This window comes from Protopterus annectens, chromosome 2.part0 (genome assembly GCF_019279795.1).
Source record: "Protopterus annectens isolate FY-2018-M chromosome 2.part0, PAN1.0, whole genome shotgun sequence".
NCBI classification, from domain to species: domain Eukaryota; kingdom Metazoa; phylum Chordata; order Ceratodontiformes; family Protopteridae; genus Protopterus; species Protopterus annectens.
In genome coordinates, this window is record NC_056728.1 from 99,038,536 (window position 1) to 99,060,091 (window position 21,556).

The window sequence follows — 21,556 nt, forward strand, 5'->3', positions numbered from 1 at the left end:
CATGTAAGCCTCAGAGGTTCACCCCTATGTAATATCACTGCATTTATACATATGAACAGCAATAATAGACTAATATAGGTATGGAAAAGGAATGGAGTTAGAAGTGAATCCAGTGGTAGACCACATATGTCATATCATATCATATCATATCATATCATATCATATCATATCAAATCATATTATGCTTGGGAGGTTGACTTAATGGTTAAGGTGTTTATCTTACAAACATCAGGTGCAAGGTTTGATTCTCATTATGGGGTAATTGGCTAGGCTGAAAATGGCCCAGAAGGGCAGTTAGCCTAGTGCTAATCTATGAACCTATGCCATAAAATGTTGGTAAAAGAGGATTGTGAGTCTATCTGGTCTGCAAGCTGGTGTAACTAGCCTTTCTTCTCCATCCCTTATTACAGGTATCCTAACTCTTTTTGAATGTACCACCTATCTTAAGTATTATTGCTCATTCTTGAAACTTTCTGGCTATCTACCACTTATGACCAAAGTATGCTCCCTTAATCTTGTAGTCATGCTCCTTTTCACTCCATCTCTCCTTCTTAGTCAGCCTTATCCCACCATTATCCTCTAGTAATTCCTTCTAAACTCATATCACGTCTCCTTCATCTCTTATCTAATTTCCTTCATCTCTCTTTACATGACATTTCCTTTGTCACCATCATCATCACAGTTGCCTTCCTGTGTACCTTCTGCAACACTGTGGTGTTCCTCTCTCCTTTCCCTTTAAGGATTCCAGACCTTTCCAAAGAATTCTGGTTGTGGTCTTACAGTGGCCTAATAGCATAGCACCATCAAATTTATATCACTGGATTTGATACACTGGATAAACACTCTAATATATAGTTTACCCTTGCTGTTGTTATCATACAGTGGACTTGACAGTCCATGACTTCTATAAAAATAACCCCTAAAATTCTTCCCCTGATCTGGATCTTTGAGGCTGACCCCCACCAAGCACATATTACAGTTCCCTACATGCATCATTATGGACTTGGAAGGTTAGATTGGGTCTACAGTAGCTTCACCATACCTGCGGTTTTCTTGGGTCCCTCACCAAACTGATGCCCCATTAGATACTACTTCCTGATTTTAATTATGGTTTACCTTTAAAACTACGAATTGCAGTGGTTCGAGTACTCATATGAGTGACTCAAAACCAGGAAACTGACAATGTCGACTAACCTACATGTTCGAAAAACAGCAAATCGAACAGCAGATTCGCTGTTTTTCGAACATGAAAGTCGAAGAAAAAAAAAAGTGTAAAGCAGGGGGGCAAGCCCCTGTGCACCCCCCACCCCCTACTTTATTATTCAAACTCCGAGATCGCACTACAGTGGGAAAAGGAACAATTTCCTAATCCTCACTATAGTGCAATCTGTCCCTGAATGTCGAATGTGCAATGAGCGAATCTCACTGTCCATTCGCTCATCGCACATTTGAACCTTTTTCTGTTCAGTGTTTGCAAACCTTGCAAACTGCCTTTTGGACATGTTCTGTTCACCCTTCTGCAATACGCGGTTTTAAAGGTAAACCTTTAATGACATTTGGAAAAAGATTAATCCAGTTTTCCATTCCATGTGAGGTCAGAAATTAACAAACTAAATAGGGTTGGACCTAGGGTAAACTGCTGTAGGATATCACTTGCCAGCTCTTCTCCTTGAGATCTCCTGACTAATTACCAAACTCGTCTTTCTGCCTTCAGCCACTTCTTCACCTACCTAAACAGTTTACTTCCTGCTCCTTCCTTATCAGTTTTGGAGGACATTTTTGAGAAAATGCCAACAAAAACAGCTTTCCTGAAGTCCAGATAGATCATATCTACAGCTTTATCTCTGTCCACCCCCATAATAGTCTGATAAGATTTGTATACCATGAATCCATGTTGGAATTCTTGTACTTTTCATCCTTCATTATGAAGTCTCTACTCTGCCCTAGTATCCAGTCAAAATTCAATACAAAAGACAACTCAGCATGATCTATTCCAAACTTGGTTAATGCACATTTGATTTTTATGTTGAACTATAACAAAAATCTTCCTAATTCCTACGTAACAATATCCACAGACCTGCACTGCCTATAGGACTGATATTCTAGCTCTATTACTTTCATTTTTCTTGATCTTTCCACTCCAAACCCATGATGCTTTGAGTTTTGACTTCCATGACCATGATACACTCAGTATTTCCCAGTATAAAGACCAGTTAGTTTTCTACTTACTGATGTTAACATTTCTCAGAAATAGATACAGTTTTCCTTTGCACATAGTTTCATGAAGTGGAAGGTCATTTGCTTTTTGCATTCCTCTTGTACTGTTCTGTTATCCTGTAACTTCTTAGAGCAAACAGGTGAAAGTGTTTAAATACGCAGTTCATTTAGAATTCATGACTGAATCCTAGCTTTGACCATGTTCAAATTTAAAAGTTCACTGGGAATCTTTTCTTGCATGGATGAGATTGCATCAGCAACCTACCCCCAAATTTAAAACAATTCTCGTGTTTGAGTTTGGTGAGTTCCTCTTCCATAAATACTGAAGAAAAATATTTATTCATTATCTCTTACTTCTCATACTCTCTCTAAATATGATTATAAATGTGTGTGTGTGTCTATATATATATATATATATATATATATATATATATATCTGGATCTACTTCACAGACCCAAAATCCCACTTACCCAACTTTCATATAACTGAGACAGCAAACCCAAGTCAGATGACCGACCACCTAGAACACTGACTTTTCACTCCAGGTAAGTAACTGCTTGGCCAACATGAAAAAACAGATTAAAACCAAAGTGTGCTCCCACACCCCCCCAACTAAATATACAAACTCTGAGATTGCACTACCATGGGGGTAAGGGGCAGAGTTCTATATGGTGGCCAGGTTGTTACTTACTCGGATGAAATGTCGGCGTTCTGGGGTTGGGAGATTGGCATAATGGTTTAGGTTTTTACCTTACAGACACAAGGTGCAGGGTTTGATTCCCTCATGGGGTAATTGGTTAGGCTTGAGATGGTCCACAAAGGCAGGTAGCCTAGTACTAATCTATGAACCTATGAGAGTGAGAGATGTGATTCACCTAAACAAAATTTCCTAAACCACAACTGCTCAACAGCAGATTTGATTGAAAATATTTGCTCTGAATACAGTATATCTGCGAAAAAGAATATCAACAACACAACAATCAACAAGGGGTATTGCTGAGTTTGTGAACTTGTCAGAAAGGTAACTTCAAGTAATTGTTTGCAGGGGCAAGTGCCACTGCAACCCCCAATAGGAGCACCAATTCTTAGAAGGGAAAAATCTCTCAAAAGAACGGAATCACCACCAGTGCACACCAAGACATTGTACCAGTAGAGAGTTACGATGAAAAGACACTGATCTGTGTTATGTGCTGGAGAGATGTGTCTCTAGGCTGCATTGCTTAAAGCATTTCATTGGGGGACACTAGGCATATTTCCTGATTGTATCTGCCATTACTTTGCATTTGTCAAGTAAATGTGATTAGTGTGATTAGACCAAATATTTTCCAGACAAATGTGTTGTCAGCCACTTGCATTTTATGTCAACATATTTAAGTTAATTGTATGTCCCGCAATTTACATAGACCCATATAGATAGATAGATAGATAGATAGATAGATAGATAGATAGATAGACAGACAGATAGATAAATAGATAGATAGATAGATAGATAGATAGATAGATAGATAGATAGACAGACAGACAGACAGACAGATAGATAGATAGATAGATAGATAGATAGATAGATAGATAGATAGATAGATAGATAGACATAGATAGACAGACATAGATAGATAGATAGATAGATAGATAGATAGATAGATAGATAGATAGATAGATAGATAGATATTCCTTCCACTCTCTGACTGTATACGTACACCACACACACACACACACACACACACACACACACACACACACACACACACACACACACACACACATGCACACATATGTACATACCCCTCCTTGTTTTGGTACATTGTTTTCCTTATGTTTCCCTTTATGTTGCGGTATAACTGTGCTGCAATATAGCTTAAAGCGTTTATCATTCATAACATATGTATATATTCTGAAATACTTTCTTCAGTATGGGCATTTGCTGGCCAAATGCCTTCCCTGCTTTGTTACCTAGCATCAATTTTTATTTATTTATGTACATGTTATCTGTCATTCATCTCTTTGCTGCTGCATTGGTATTTTCTTATACTTCCGAATGATGTATTTTTTCTGTTTACTTTCACTGCACCTTTTTTGAGAGTGACACTGTTTTTCCATTTTGTATTACTAATTTGCTTAAACAAAAGTTTTGGCCTCCTTGATGCCAATTTTACCACATTTCTTCATAATTGTCTTCCAGGCTGCCAACTAATACTTTCTTGTCATATTTTCCTATTTTACCAAAGGTGATTTGCTCAAAACCTAGCAAGGCATGACATTGCAGACATGTCTTTGAAAGACATATCATTCAGTAGTCATTTCTTCTCAGGTGGCTACCAACTTTCATATCTGAGATCCCCTCTTTCTCTTCATTTGGAAGTACCAGATCCAATATTTCCTCCTGTGTGCATTTTGAGGTACAGTCCTTGAAGTTTACTTCATTTAGGGCATTCAAAGTATCAAAATATATCTCTACAAATGCATACACACACCAAATGATATATATATATATATATATATATATATATATATATATATATATATATATATATATATTTGGGAAGGACTATTGTAATTCTGCTTCTGTTTATAGTTTATATTTATGTACATCAGATGATACCTATCATATTTGTATTGCCATTGGTAATATCCCACCTCCTGTTGTTGTTCTAAGTATTCCTCCAATCATTGAGTAGCCATTTTCCTCACTTCCTACATGAGGTATGTAGACACCTGCTGTAAAGAATGATGTGGCATGCCTTTGCCCCTGAAGTGACCAGTGACTCTTTCTTCTCTTCCTTGCATATCAGTTGCTTATGTTGCTCTGATAGCTTCCCTTATAGTGTAAATTTTGAACTGCTGACACACTAATTACAGTTTCAGATTATTTTTTACCTCTACATAGTGACAGTGAATTGCTATTCTGATTAAATGATGAAGCAGCTTCTTACATAATTGAAGTTGCTTTGGTGCCATTCCCATCCATATTCTTGTAGCCATTAAATCTTGTTTTATGTGCTTCTCCCTATGTCCTGTTTTGGATCCAGAGCCAGTACCACTAAATGAGCTTGAAGCATTCAGATGGACTGGGTAAGTGAAACAAACATAATAAAACACTGCTGGTCTCCTGTAAGAATTTACAATGGTAATGATTGTGTGTGTGTTACTTGTGTAACCTGTTTTTGAATAATGTTTTTATTTTTCATAACTGCAGCAGGTCATGGCTGATAATAGGCTTTGGTCCAGTCTAGTTACCTTACAAAGACAATAAATAGGTAAGTAAAGCAATAAATGAGTTAAAAAATAAAAAAGCAATGCAAGAATGATAAATGTAAGATAACAAGACAGGATGGCTGCTCTTTTGGCTGTTGGCTTTACAATTCACCAAGGAACCAACTCACCAAGAACAGCTCATTGAACTTACCCTCATTAATCACCATTTTCCATAGGAGATCACTGCTGTTGCAGTTTCTAAATATGTGCCTTTCTTTTAGGAGATTTCTCTCTTGTGTGACCATGGAGTAGGTATATGTAAGTTTGGGAGGTGTGATGGGCATGTCTGCCACATGAGGGGTGCAAGGAGGTTTGTCCACTGCAAAACATGCATGCATGCATTTTTTGGGGGGGTTGCTTTGTGAAGTAGTCATGCTTGGCCAGCTGGCTCCATGGAGATGTGTAACTGAGCTTATACTGAAAAACAACTAGGAGTCAAGGAAGAAAGAACAAATTGCGTATGTGTGTGTATGCGCGTGTGCTATGCTAGTATAGCGAAGAGATGAAGTATACAATGTGTAGCTCTTAATTATGTGGGAAATATCAATGGCTCTCAACATCAGGAAAAGTAGACTGGTAATGTGTGCAGTGTAGCAGAACAAAATATTAAGGAATAAATGACAATAACAGGTAAGAAACACTTTCTCTGGTTCACTGATGAATACTTTTGAAAAACAGCGAACCCAGTTCTGCAATTGTCATCAAAGGAAGAATAGGCAGGTTACAAAGACCAAAATGTAGGGTATGTAATGTGACTCAGGATAAGAATACGACAAATGCTATATACATTATCTCATAACAGTAAATATGTATTTTGTAAAGGTAGAAATTGAGAATGGAGATGAAATAAATGTGACATTGTTTACCCAGTGAAATAAATGAAGCAGATGCACTGAAAAAATATTTAGAATGAACAGATGATGAGATCTAATGGGATGAGAAGATGGTACAGAAATAGCTGGGGAAGTTTTAGAAGTGAATGAAATTTTAAAGGAAAATGACATAATAATGAAGCAACCTGCATGCAAATGCAGCAGGCAGCAAATGTATTTATAACGTTAGAACAAATGGGAAAGAAAGAAAGAAAGAGAGAGAGAGAAAGAAAGAAAGAAAGTAAAAGAAAGAAAAGATTTGCTATAAATGAGTGTAATGCAAAATGTGATGCAAAGTGTGTTATTACTCTGTATGGACAAAGGGTTTTGGCTTGTTATGATTTAGAGATGGGGTGGACCACTAGTTTATATCTAGTAATACTATCCATATTGCTGTTATAGTGATGGTAAATTAATAAGCATATTATACAAACTGCATAACTGTCGTAGTCCTTGCATACAATTGTCCTTATATAATAGATATTAATCGTCATATTTAACAAACTGCATGGGTACGTAGATGTTGCATTCAGTTAATGTCCTTAAACTGCGGATATTTTTAACAGTATTGTCAGTAAAATTTTGTGTAAACAGTATATTCACTTTAACTGGTATTTATATCCTGTTGGGAAAAATAAATATATTAAAGACAATTTGAACATCTCAGAATACAATAGAAAAGTTTACTTTTCTGTATGTGCTCTTAGTATGGCCCCTTGCATTATTAGCAGCATGCAAACAGTTTAGGAATACATGGCTATTGTTCTTTACTTCCTTATTTTTATTCTCCAATACTTATGCACAACATAACAACCTTAACTTATTTTATATGAGATGTTGCCTTACCTAACCCATTTCCCTCTGCCCCTGTTTCTCTACTTTACTACTAGGCCATGCTCAGTTTACTGTTATGCTACCTTGTCCCTGTCTTGGTATCCCCACTTAATTTGTGGACTTCTGAGTTAGGCCATCAGCTACTCATCATTTATGCTACACTGGACTTATTGGTATACAGCTGAGCTATACCCCAAATTTACTGCAGAGTTTTCATATGATACCACTGTGCTGCATGGCCTGTCCCACTTCAGCTCCACTGCATTACTGTGTTAATCAGTTAACCACCATTTGAACTCTTGCATTCTGAATCATATCTGTGTGTGTGTGTGTGTGTGTGCACGCACGTGCGCGCGCGCGTGTGTGTGTGTGTGTGTGTATGGCCTAAAAGTTCGTTATCACTTTTTCTTAAACTCCAGAATTCCTGAATCATTTCTTCTGCAGTTTACTGCATTTATTGCAGTATTTCTCTCAGATGCAAAATACAAGTTATGATTCTAGATTCTGAAGGTAAACAAAAATGAATTAGTTCAATTTAAAACACAAACAAAACAATTATTTAGCAAGCGCTTACCTGTTTTGTTTTGACTATATTCCTAGATAGTTATTTGCCTGTTCTCCAGACAGTGTGCTGTGAAGTGCTACAGCTTTCACTAAGGTAGCTTAACTTACTGTGTTGGCCTGCCACAGGTCTGGGGCTGTAATAAGCACTGCGTGATAATAAGGTTATTATCAACTCAGCTAAATTACATGGGCATTTAAAATGGGGGACATTTGTTTAAACGAAAGAGGTGTTTTGTATAGCTCTGATTTTTTTTTTAACAATTAACTCTTATTCATATATGTAACAACAAAAAATGATTACAGATTATACACAAAACTGTCCAGCAAAACAGATACAGAAGAGAACAGCTAGTGTTAACTTTCAGTACTAAGCTGATTAAAATTTCAGTTAATCATCTAAGTGTTAAAAGTATTTTGCTTCATGGCCTGGAGACTGATGTAGAGACAGAGAGCTGTAGCTGTAAATAAATATATAAATATGTACTACACCCATGTATATAATATGTTTAGATGTTTTGCTTTATGATCTTGCAAAATGTTTTATTATATTTTGCTATTGTTTCCTTTTCAAAGTTAAACTGAGCTACTGCTGCATAATAGAATGGTGTGTGTGCTTCATGCTGCTAATGAGTCAAGGCAACTAAACAATGTTAAGCAAAGTATGCTTGTAGTCCAGGGAACCATTGAGGAACCTAGTCCAAATTTTCAGTTGCCCCAAAGCACTGTCTGATTAAATGACGTGCTCAGTGTCACATATTAGGCAAATGAGGACTAAGAGAATCAAACCCTCTACCACAGAGCTCATGCCTTAACCCTCTGCGTCAACTACCAGACCTATTCATACACAACTGAATGGGTCTGCAGCCCACTCGAGCAAGGTAGATGGATTTTTGTGTAGCTGGATACATTGTACTTCTCTCTACGGTTCCTGATTTTCAGGGATGCCACTATTTTAACTCAGAATTTAGCTCTGTTCCTCTTAATCCCTCCTAAAACTGGTGATTTTGGAGAAAAGGTGGAGAATTACGCTTAATGAACAATGACAATAATTAATATGCATCTTTTACTGCAGAAAATGAATTCTTGTTCTCTTACTCTGTCAATTATGCCTGACATTAATAGCACTAATACTTTAAAAGTGTCCCTGATTATTTCTGAATTTGTTCCCGAGTTTGTTGAAATTTGTCCCTGATTTGTCAAGAGCTATGGGATACGAGCTAGGCTGCTTTGAGATATTATGGTGATGAAAATATTCATGGGTCTCATTAGGAATTCAATCACCCACTAGATGCGGGTGTGTTATGTTTTGTTTTCCATGCACAAAATTTAAGTTATTATGAAAGACTAAAATACCTAACCTTGTACAGTGTCTCATATAGCTATTTAAGTGGAGACCTCATTCAGGTATTTAGGCCATTTTAGAGACATCTACCTCTGGAAATGTTTGGGGTTATCTAAAAGTACTAGAGAATCATCAGACAACTTATGTAGAAGATTCTATAGGAATGAGAAGTGTACTAATTGGTTCTCTGAGAGTAGCTGATGCATGGAACAGACTACCAAATTACATTAAAACAAGTACTAGTTTAGATATTTTTAATAACAGCCCGGACACGTATTATATGAACAACTGGTTTGGTATATTGACTGTCTAACAGGGTATTATTGCTTGTGTCTGAAATATTTGTATGTATGTGTGTAAAGGATGGCACATTTTATTTCATTACATGAAGTGAGGCAAGCCGATGGTGACCTAAGCGCCCCCCCCCCCCCACACAATATGTAGTACAAAGTCACCAGAATTAGCAGCAATGACAGAATATAATAGCCGTTTAAATTTTGCAGTTATTTAGCAGTACAATGCAGTCTAAACGGAATACGATTGATCATAACAGCACAGACTATACATTTCCACCCTAAGTATTTCCTTCTTCTTTAACATCAAGCTAAAACGACGTAAACAAGATTTTCCATTTACTGAATATTCTGTTTCTGTTTTTGAGGAGACACATCCCTCATCACTCACATAACACGATTTTGCCTGCATTTACTCTTTAGCATTGTCGTTTGGGACACATTAGACACCACAAGATGAGCTAACAAGGGTCTGGGTGTCCTCTGTTTACTTAAAGTGTGCTTTCCTAGACATAATACTAGATACTGCTAATGCAACTCCCATTTTCCACTTCAAGTAGGGGGGAACTTGAAACAAACAAACAAAAAAATGGAAGGTGATTCCAAACTGAATGTGCAGCATAATCTGCACAGTCCTGCCAGCCTGGGATGCTGCACCTACCGTGTCTCCTGTTTCTCACTTAAGAATTGCACAAGTACCATGCATATATTCAAGCAGAACGTTATTATAACAACAAATACAGTAATGTCAAATCCCACCCTAAGATTAAAACAGACAACCAAAGGGGAAGGGGAATTTATTTGGTGCGGTATCTTAGGCGATTGCCCATTAGGACATTGGGACGACATACCCCCCCCCCAGAATTAATCATTGGGAGTTAATTTGATGTTCAGACAAGTTGCTGTTAATTTAGTGCGAGTAGGACAGGAGGGAATGAAGAGCCAAGGTGCCGGCCAGGCCTCCTGGGTCTCATTAATCAGCCAGCTGAGACGGCCTGGCTTGATTACAATTTGCAAAAAAATTCATTAGAGCCAGCCCGATTGACAATTTTTCTCTCTGCCTCTGATGTGACTCATTAGGCAGCCAAATGAAAGCCGTGATGATGGTGATGATGACAGGCATCACCTCCTCCCTGCCCCTCCCCACACCCCAAACTTGTTTATCTTCTCAGTCACTTCCGGACTGCTGACAGCACTCTGCTACCTTTAAGTAGTTTCACAATAATACATTGCACTCTTAGATTTTTGAGACACGCACGTATTATTTTTATAGTTACAGACAGAATAATTCGGTAATATCTATCCGTCACACGACCACCTTACAAGACAAACTGCAATTTATGGAGCTGTAACTGCAACAATCCTGTATTTTATATCTATATCTAGCTAGCTAGCTACTAGCTAGCTATATATTATTTATGGATGGAGATGTGTAAAACTGCAGATGACCCTTAACCTGGTCATCTGTAAAACCGGCTGCCCGCTACAAAACCTAGCAATAAAATAAACCACAGCTGCAAGAAAGTGAGATCCAATGTCTTACCTTGTTTGTTTGTAACAACAAGCATTTCCCAGCCAAAACGCAAAGTGCAGGTAGAACTGATATTGGAAACTAATGACTTCCTGAAATGTGGGTATTAAAATCAGGCCTTTGGAATGTCCGACGTGCACTAGAGGCTTTGATCGTCGGTTTCCGATACTTTGTCAGCGTTTAATCTTTATAGTAATAGTTTGCACATTTTGCAACACTGAGACCTGGCTTTGCAGGAGGCATATGTATATCAAGATGTCTTTATCTAAACTACGGTCTAGATATTGTAGTTGGCTTAATAAGCGTTATGTAGCGAGTCGAAACACAGCATTCTAAGCAATTTGGCGTTGATGCAGAGGAATAAGGTTATGAGCTACTAGGTCACAGGTCCCTGTAGTCCGGGGTTTGATTCTTACAGCATCAATTTGCCTAGCGTGTGACTTTACGTAAGTCACTGTGTCATACACTGCTCCCATGTATCATCCGTTGAAAACAAAACAGTCGTGGTTAGTTGCCTTAACCAGTTAAAAAGGCATTTATGTAATAAATGCATTTTAAGGTACAAAATGTCAAGCAATCATTCAAGAACGCTGATTTAAATCTACGCTGATGCAAGTAATCTGGTATAAGCAACGCAGAACACAGCTCATCTGCCACTGTATTGCAACCATTTAGGACAGAGCAGATAATTCCAACTTTTCATACCGTATGAGCTTTGCTTTATACCAGATATTCTGTAATCAAGCGCCCTTCAACATCACAAAGATGATTTAAACCTGGGATTCCATGTCACTTGTGCCATTTATAATGCTGACCTTTTGCTAAGCTTGATTTACTAGATACATGAGCTTGTATTTTAACTTGATACACGCACAAGCATCCCAAACTGACAGCTGCCCTACATTCTGGCTGCGCAGTTACTACCACTAACATCTGTGAGTGTAGTGGGGTTTAATCGTTGTATATTAAAATGAATGAAGTTCTTAATTCATTAAGCAGCCCGATTTGATTTTAAATCTGAATGGACTTTGCTTTTAACAGCTACCAGAATCTCTGGCTTTTTTATAATTTTGAACGTAACTTGGGATCCAACAAGATGTTCCCGCAGACTAATAATTAATTAAGGTGAAAAAATGGTGTCACTGCTGCCTGGTAACTGGGTTTGTCATATAGGTAACCGTATAGCCCTTGCGCCTAACAGCCATTTATAACTGGTAAAGAGAAAAATCACTTTTATTACTTTCGTCTGTTACAGATTATTGTGATTTATGTATACACACCACTTCATTCACTGTCTGTTCTTTTTAATGGATTTAATATATGTGTCTTTCATCTTTCTACGGACATGTTAACAAATGTTTCCAGTGTTGTACGGATTTTATATGGCATCCGTGATGTGGCCAAAGCACTTCACCTCTGCCTAAGATAGTGTATATACTTGGCGTTTTGTTCATGAATGTTTTATTCACTATACAAGGCTGTCAGCATTTACTACTTTCACGCCGTATAGCCTCCTTTGAGCCCATGTTAAGTCTGAAATCGGTGCTTTTACATCAGTAAATTACCCAGCCAAGAAAACCATACTACATAAAATAAATAACCTGGGCCTACAGTATCTGTTTTGAGTATTATTATTTTCACATCATTGTATTATGACACCAGTGGGCAGTTTCGGATTATACAATGAAGAAAGCCACAGTAACTTAATAACAAACATATCTCGGAACGATATTACTCTTTGTGAAGTGGAAAACTCGTTTATGTTGAATACAAATTTTAAAATGTATTTTTTTTTAATCTTCAGATAATTTCAAGGAATTGCGAATATTTCTACAGTGGGTAAAGCAGCACTGGAATTTTTTATATAGCACTCAACCTGTTTACTCCACAATAAGAGGCAAAACAAAATAATAATAATAATAATAATAATAATAATAATAATAATAATAATAATAATGATAATAATAATAATAATAACAACAACAACAACAACAATATGGGATGTATTTAATCAATTAATGACCAGAATTATGGAACCTGAACTGACATGGATTTTGTGAAATTAAAGATGTCTGTAAGAGCAATGGTTTCATTTTGTGTTGACTGTAATCCAATGTTTTGTGGAAAAAATAGAGCACATTTCTGAATCAAAGTCAGGGACGTCCCGAAAAATCAAAGATAAAAAGTATGGTTATATGCTCCACTGAGCTTTTGAAATGATGCGACAGTAATGACACAAATTAAACTTGTAGAACACAAATAACAGGAAATAATTATGTTTAATAATATATAATGCGTCCCATCTCTTGTTTTCCCTTAGCTCCAAAATATTGCGCTGATGCACTGCATAGGAACAAATACTGCAAATAAGAACGGGTTATGTAAGGCCAGAAGGGCGATTAGTTTGCTCCTAATTTACAGGCCGTCAACGCATTCAATTAGTTTGTAAACTAATCAAGTTGAATGGAGAGGAGATAACATTTACAGGGTAATCTGAAAGTTAATTTATTTGCAGACAGAAGTTTACACTGACTTTGGCTGATACTGCAACTGGTGGTCTGCTAATGTTCTAACCATACCTTCTGAATTGTCCAGATTTTCGCATCACATTTTGGTCTGTTCTTGTAAAATTGGTTTAGTGACAAATCACTGAGGACTGAAGTCGCTAAATAGTGTCATTCTTCTGAGTTTCAGACCACCTCCATCAGAAAGTGCACGTCAACATACATGCTGTTATTCTGGCAACTTTCTAAGTTTATACTAACAATATTTAAATGTCCCCATTATCTTAGACTTTGCCAAGATTTATTACACTAAGAGGTTTGGAGGTATAGTTCTGACACATTTAGTGAAGCACAAATGCATCACAAGGCATGAGGACATTTGTGTGTGTGTTGGGGGGGGGGGGCGGTACTCATTTTTGCTACACACAACTTCAGATTAATGATTTAGTCACATGATAAGTGGATAAACCCCACATAACTAACCCCCTCACCCCTGGAATAAAAATAGCAAGTGACTGATTAAATTTATATTGATATAATACCGCCATCAGGGTCCCAGAATAAACAGTGCGAGCTCGTAACTGTCATTGGTTTTCTGCAGTTATTAATAATGGCACCCAGAAACATAATTCTAAACGCTGTAGTTGAAGTGCATCATGAAAGGTTTATTAAAGGGGACCTGCTGAAACAACTTATTTTGCGCATATTGCTACTGAAGTGTTCCTTGCAAATATATTGCGTGAGATATCCATCCAGTCATGTTACCTTGTTGGAATCTGAAGGGCACAGCTGATTAAAAATAAAACAAATAAGCAAAACAATATTTTCTGTGACACTTTCATATTCTAACACTGTTACCACTGTAGCTTCCAAGACCGCTTAAGTGACCGTAGAATAACCATTTCAGAAAAGAGGTTTCCAAAATTAGTTAAGTCACTATATTAGCACTTTCGAATAGTGCAAATACCAAGTGATATGGCAATGCTGTTCCTTCATAACAGCAAGGAATTTATAAACATTAACTGGTAAAATGATGTGTGAATTCCCAGTACATGTCTTGCCTTAATGTGTACAGCTTATCACCATTGCTGTGATTGGCAGACTGTAATATCCCACTGGAGACCTTCAATAATAGGCTGACATCCTTGAATTTGATGGTAAATTACAGATTTCAAGGTAGGCAATTTTAAAATATGTCTGTCTCTCTTTGTCTGTGCTTGTATGCCTCTCTGTTGCAAGCAAGCATGTCAAAATGATTGTTATCATTTCTTCTAGTCTTGCCATAGCACCGTTAAAATAAGTGACAGGTCTAACAGGCACATCTTTTTATTTTACCCTTAGTGTGCCTCTAATCTGATCTATCCTGCTGTTTGAATGCTACTGAGAAAGATGGTCCCATAAAACAATAAACCATGCAAAAAAACAAACCAAGAAATAGCTTACCAACTGTACATACAACGGAAACGTGAACTTATGTGAAAAATGGGTACAGGGACGTGTAACCTGAAGCAAACAAATGTCATTCAGATGAACTGGACACACACACACCTGTCCTTCCATCTTCTGGACAGTCCTAATTTCGACTATATCCTATCAAAAAGAGTGGCATCTTGATATTTTAGAAGAAAAATCTCTACATTTCCCTAAATACTACACTAACATGTAACAGTATAGCTGAAACACTTTAATACCCTAGGGAACTATAGAAACATGTACAATTCTACAAGAAATGGTCTTTATTTGGTAATAAAATTATTTTTTTTGCGTTAGCTGACTGCGTGGTTTGTCCGTGCAAACTCTTGTTTCAGTAAGGAATGTCCAAATTTGGGTATCAGAAAAGGTGTCTAACACACACACACACACACACACACCCTAACCAATACATTACAATTAATCCTTGTGTATGAGCAAAGCTGCACAACACTTCGTAGTAGTGAAGTAGGCGTTCACTTCTGTACATAATTGCTGGTCCGCTTTATTCACATAAGACATTCGTTTATCTATGATAACTTATACAAAATAACTGGCACTGCAATAAATAAGTACAAATACTCAGAGGGGGCAGAATATTTCCATATACAACCAAAATAAAATAAAAATAACAAAGAATAAGACACTACAGCAGAAGCATCAAGGGGCACTTTGCCTGACTGTAAATTTAATGATAACAGCAGTCAGACATAAAATACACGGGTCAATTAATTTCTTCATCTTAACCTCGAAATGAACATTTAAAGAACACAAAATGATCTTAACAACTTTAATATGTTTTTGTTTGTGATGTTCTCCTGGAATGTCTGAAGATATTAATTTGGTCCCAGAACAGTTCATATCATTTAGTACTTATATACAAATAATCAAAGAATTTAAATAAATATTAATTTGTGTTTCAGTACTTGATTCCATTAAAATACATTGGCTGTAAAGTGACAGTCATTTATTCACAGCTCAGGGTTCCTCGACTGGCGGTTTTGGGCATGCAGGCCAGAAGTTGTAGGTCCCATTCAAGTGGTCCTTAAGTACTTCACAAGGTACAAGCCCCTTTCACCACATTGATACGTAACCTTTTATTTCAGTTACCACTTTTTATTTGTTCTTTTATGCAAGATACCTGCCCTATGCTGTCCCCATGCAGACCCCTACCTGGATCAGGGTCTCGCTTGCTCCAGCTGTTGGTGTTGACTCCGAATGGCAAACCTGCTAACATGAACTGGTATGGGCACTACAATCTTGGGGTTCCTGTTAGGCTCTCCTGTCTTAGAGTTAGCATTGCCTGCCTTGACCCGTTTCCATTTAGCCCTGCGGTTCTGGAACCAGATTTTGACCTGCACCTCACTCAACTTAAGGGCATGTGCAATCTGAGATCTTTCAGTAAGAGACAGGTACTTCTTGCAGTGGAACTCCTTTTCTAGCTCCAGAAGCTGCTCACTTGTAAATGCCGTCCTCCTCCGCCGGTTTTTGCCACTGGAGGTGGTGCTGGAAAGGTTTGAACCGTTGCCTTGCTGACTGCCCTCATCCATCCCATGTATGTTGGAATCGTCTTCCTTTGGGATCGCTGCTCCTGGGTTCGGACAATTTTCGTCTGAACTATAATCGAGGTCACTGTCCAGTGAGAAACTTTCGTCTTTGCCTCTGTTGGAATCCTCATCTACCCTCGGATCGTCTTTGCTTTGGTTCCTCACAACACCTTTAAAAATTACAATAGAACATTTTAGTGAGAGTAATTTAAACATTCTCATTTAAGTAACAACATTATTTTACTTTTAAAACTGAAGATAAGAATGCAACATGTTATTATTAAATAGAAACTATCCCGATTTATCCCCAAACTCACTGGACAAAACTAAAAATAGGGGACAAGATACTCCTAATCGGGGAGACATTTTAAGCATTACTCTACTTCACTTAAAATGTTAACCGAACATCAGGATTTGCGTCAGCATCCATTTTCTGAACAATAAGAAGCATGAAACTCTAATGACTGGTATTACTGACCGACTGTAATCCTTGTCTAAAGGACAGGGCAAAAATCTGCGGCGAAATCACGGACACTTGAGAAGTAGGGCTCTGTCCCTCATGAAATATTATGTGACAATATGACTAGCTGTAATCAATAACAAATAGCAGTTTTACGAATAAGTACTCTTTATTAAACACGTGTTGATGGAGACTCTCTTAACAACCCGCTGACTATTGACTTTGGGGTCTTTTGTCTGTTATTACTGGGCTTGCCCCTGATTCCTGAGAGCTATGGTTCCAAGGGTGTTCTCAGTTGAAGACAGTATCATAGGGTTGCCACCTTTCCAAATGCCCAAAGTGGGACATTTGTGCTACAAACATCAGATTTTGCAGGGCAAAACATACCCACGGCCAGTACAAAGGACAGAACTTCAGTTTTTGCCTGAATAAAAGTCTATTCTTGTAGCATTTTAGTTCCTTATTCTGTTTCTTATAACATTTAGGTGTTTCAGATACATAATAACTGTTTTATGCAACTATGACATAAAATATAGAAAATAATTTTGTCCTAAAATCTCAGGACATTTGCCATTTTTTCACATTTTTTGCAGGACACAACTTGGTGGTAACCCTACAGTATCGATGTTCAAGTTATTACTGCCAGTATTTAACCTTATAGATAAGAAAATTGGTAAATGTATGTCTACTTGTTCAACATCCAGTACTCCCCTCCCCCATGTTGCTATCTTGACTTGTCTCAGTGTACCCTCACCAGTACCACGTGCTGTTATGACGCTGATGTCATGCAGTCAAGGAGAGTACCTGAAGTAACTAGGTTACATTGTGCCATTAAAACTCACAAACTATTTGAAATAATGCAATTTTATAGTTACAGAAAGCTCAAACTAGTTACTAATAAAATCTTTTGTTTTGCATTATTTGTATGCTTTAGTTTCACGACAAAAAGTTTCCGGTTATGTTGGTCCTTATCTTCTTATCAAGATTTACACTGGGAATAGTTTCTACACATACTTCTCAACTGTCCACATTTTTGCAGAATGAACAGAATTTTGCCTCATAGTTTCATGGTTTTCTAGTAAATCACTGAGGATTGGAGTTACTAAATAATGACATACAAATTAGTTTCAGACTTCAAATCCTTCGGAAAAAAATGCTTGGTAACATAAATGTTATTATTTCAACAACTTTCTAAGTTTATAAGAGCAATATTTAAAATCTGCACCTGTTTTTGAGCTTTTGTACCCCGTTATTTTAGACTTTGTCCAGATTTCTTGAGCTAAGACGTTGAGAGGTATGTTTCTACGCAGGAAGAGTCAAGCAGCTAAAACAGTTGTTTTTAGTGTTTTAGACTTAAAGTTATAGCAAATATATAAGCAGAGGGTTAATTTTACTATTAGGTTGACACTTTCTCAGGCCCTACCGTTTTCCAGTTCCTGTACTGCCTCTCTTAAACACACACACACACACACACACACACACACACACACACACACACACACCTCAGAGGGGATCATCCGATTATTATATATGCAACAGATGGGTATCATGGATACTATTTCACTGCATTTCCATTTGCATGTGAAGTTAATTTACTTTCAACCAAAATGCAAACACCCCATAAACAAATTGCAACAGCTTTAGCACAATAAGGTGTTAAAATAAAACAATCGTATTTTTAAAATAATATTGAAAACTGTTGGAATGATGAGTGAAGCAGGACAAGTGAAATGGAGGTCTGCTGAGAACGTTATACACAGTACATGAAGAAGTCAACCATCACCAACAAAAACGGTAGCAAAACAGAGACGTAGGGTGTAACACCACTTCCACACCGCAATTATTTTGCCTGCTATGAGGAGCAATAACACCCGTGAGGCCCTGTTTTGCTCAAAAGTCTTTAGAGATACCCAATAACAACAGGAACATGTATGTACCTTTCCTGGTAAAGAAACTGCCAAATGATAAGAATTACAAGAACACTTACAATTCGTTCATCATAGAGCATGTTCTATCAGATTATAAACATCTAGTTTTAAAAATATTAATCTTTGAAAACATTATTTCTTTCAGTAGTACACTGTATAGTGGAATGGAAATTTGGTCTTCAACTGGATTACTTGCATAAATAAATTAAATTCCACATAAACATGCAGACATAAAACAATGGACCCTGTATAAAGTTTCTTTGCAGGTGAAGATTTTGGTGGAGACAGAACTGATAATTGTAATTAGGTTTGATCTGAGGCTATATTTATATAAGGAATAATAAAAAAGTAGTGTTCAATAATTAATTTTTCCGGAAATTAAACCATTAAAGTTAAGATTGTATTTCTTTGTGTTTGGTCAGTGTCCACAACAAATCAAAAATTGTTCTGATTGTTTTTGGATTTATTTAAGGCCTGTTGCTTGACACACACACACACACACACACACACACACACACACACACACACACACACACACACACACACACAGTCTTGACATAGCTCTCCTAAAAAAAAAAAAATACTTTCACACACTAACACTCAGCCTTTAAGAGACATGTCTGAAGCCAGCGATCACTTCAGTTGTTGACACGCATATTCCAATATAGATGAATTGCATTTCAGTGGTATTAAGATCTACCTTCGACATATTCCCCACGTAAAAGCAAGTTATAAATATAACATACAGTTAATATTGAGCTATTTCATTAAACTTGCCTAGAGACTGTTGTACTGGGTCGGAGGAGGAAAATGACAGCAGACAATTCTCCTTGCCCTGCGTGAAAGACTTGCCGTCTTCGTTTTCTGACTGTAACCCTTCTGTCTTGTCAAAGCTGCCTTGCATCACTGGAGTACCGAACTTCCTGGCCCCTTCTTGGTGCTGACCAGAGGCTGTAAAAGTGCTGGGCAAGGTTGCCATTAATGTGGACGTGAGTGCCATGCCCTGTGCAAGGCTAGAACAGAACCCCCCTGGTAAGCTTGGTATCTGATGGTGCGGGTGGGAGGGTGGTAGAGCTGGCTGGGGTAAACTTGGGGGAGGAGGTGGGGGAGGAGGTGGCAGTACCACTGGCCGATAAGGCATGAACATCGGGTACCCTGTATAGACAAAGTGGCCTGGACTAGGCTGGGGAGGACTGCCTATTAGGGAATCAATGCTGAACGCCGTGCTGCTTCCCAAGGGTCGCTGCATCATCATTAAGGTTGGCGGTTGAAAAGTTGCACTCATATAAGCAACGTGATAGGAAACAAATAATAAAAAAAAATGTCTAACTCAGGTGAATTTGATTTAAAAAGAGCGACAGTTGCACAAGTCCCAAGGCATGGGTTGGGTTCTCCTTTATTCCTCCGAGGACGGGTGCATTGGACACATTCGGTAAATCGAATACAAGGAGGAGATGACTCTTCTCTGAACTTAAATAAAAAATATACAGCAGATATGCATGGAGCTTCCTGTCTGAACTGTCTTGCAACTCCAACCCCTTCACAGATGCAGAAGTCCAACCGTATAAGTCCCTTATACAGTGCAGTCACTTGCTGTGCAGGGGTGTTCCCATTTCGTTTTCCTCGGCTGGACACTAGTGAATTGCCTTTCTTTTTATGGGTTCAGGTCGCTATTGATCTCTCTTGCAGTTGCAGACACAAGACTTAGGTTTCGCATTTGTCGTCCAAACAGATTTCCCTTTCCCTCATTGCATATGCTCCAGGCTGCACTTGCCAAGTGGTTTAAATCGCCCTCCTGTTTGTAATTTACTTTTCATCTGCTCGACCGAGTGCTCCGGGCCACGTGACAGTTACTTTTCTCCTATTGGCTGCTAAGCAGGTAAAAAAAACGGCATCACGCCCCACCCATAAAAAATGAACCTAATTTTTTGTAACATAGAAATTGGGGTAATTCTTAGGGCTCCAATTTGTCTTTCTAGGACTTAGAGCACAGCACAACCAAGCAGTCATCTCCTTGCTATATAAAGAACATACAATATACATCTTAAGACCAAAGAGCTTAAAAAGGCACACGTATTATATTAATTCAGTCGTTATTTGATGAACTAACTGTATAACTGTAAAGACTGATATTTTTTTTCCCTAAAAATCTATACTCTTCTGACAAAGACTATAGTAGAAATAAGTGTGATAAGGAGCATGGAAATGGTGATGTGACATTATTTGCGAATTATAGTTATCTTATATCTACTACTATGATGGCCAATAACTAGTTGGTGGTGGTGATGGTGGTGTGTGTTGGGTGGGGGTGTGGTGGTATTTGTTCGGGAGTCTGCAGTGGTACACAGCATAACAAAAATATGTGCACTAGGGCTCCCGAAGCACTTTACAGTCTCGTAACAACAGAAAGCAATTTAAACGGATTGACAGCTGCAAGGAATGCCATTTTAAATGCTATGTAGTGTACGGTTGGAACATTTTTATATACTATGCAGGAATGTGCAATTTGTTTTCAGGAAATAGCCCAATCCACCAGATGTTCCCAATAGCATTGTGTAGTCTGTTTCACAGATGTTCAACTACATTTTAACAACACTTCTTCTGTATTACAATTTTTAAGAATATTGTCACGAGTTAGAGGATCCTATTGTTTCTTCCATAGCCTACAACATATTTTGCATTGTTTATTGCAGAATCAGTCACAGAAAATCAGTCAGAAAATATACAAAACTTTAATCCGT

The 21,556-nt window shown here is 37.7% G+C and overlaps 1 protein-coding gene across 1 annotated transcript; it reads right to left on the minus strand.

Moving 5' to 3' along the window:
- Nucleotides 1-15,360: 15,360 nt before the first annotated feature.
- On the minus strand, nt 15,361-20,597 carry GBX2 (gastrulation brain homeobox 2). Its single transcript, XM_044060584.1, has 2 exons — nt 19,593-20,597; nt 15,361-16,597 (listed from the first exon to the last, which is right to left on the minus strand). Exons 1-2 carry the CDS (start codon nt 20,098-20,100, stop codon nt 16,059-16,061), a joined length of 1,047 nt encoding a protein of 348 aa, XP_043916519.1. The 5' UTR covers nt 20,101-20,597; the 3' UTR covers nt 15,361-16,058.
- Between the last annotated feature and the right edge of the window lie 959 nt (nt 20,598-21,556).

What these genes read in the sequence shown, in the direction of transcription:
- GBX2 (XM_044060584.1), bottom strand. Translation starts at nt 20,100, where the DNA reads ATGAGTGCAACTTTTCAACCGCCAACCTTAATGATGATGCAGCGACCC. An exon ending in CCCAGTACAACAGTCTCTAG is followed by an intron (nt 16,598 to 19,592) that starts GCAAGTTTAATG and finishes TAATTTTTAAAG; the next exon opens with GTGTTGTGAGGAACCAAAGC.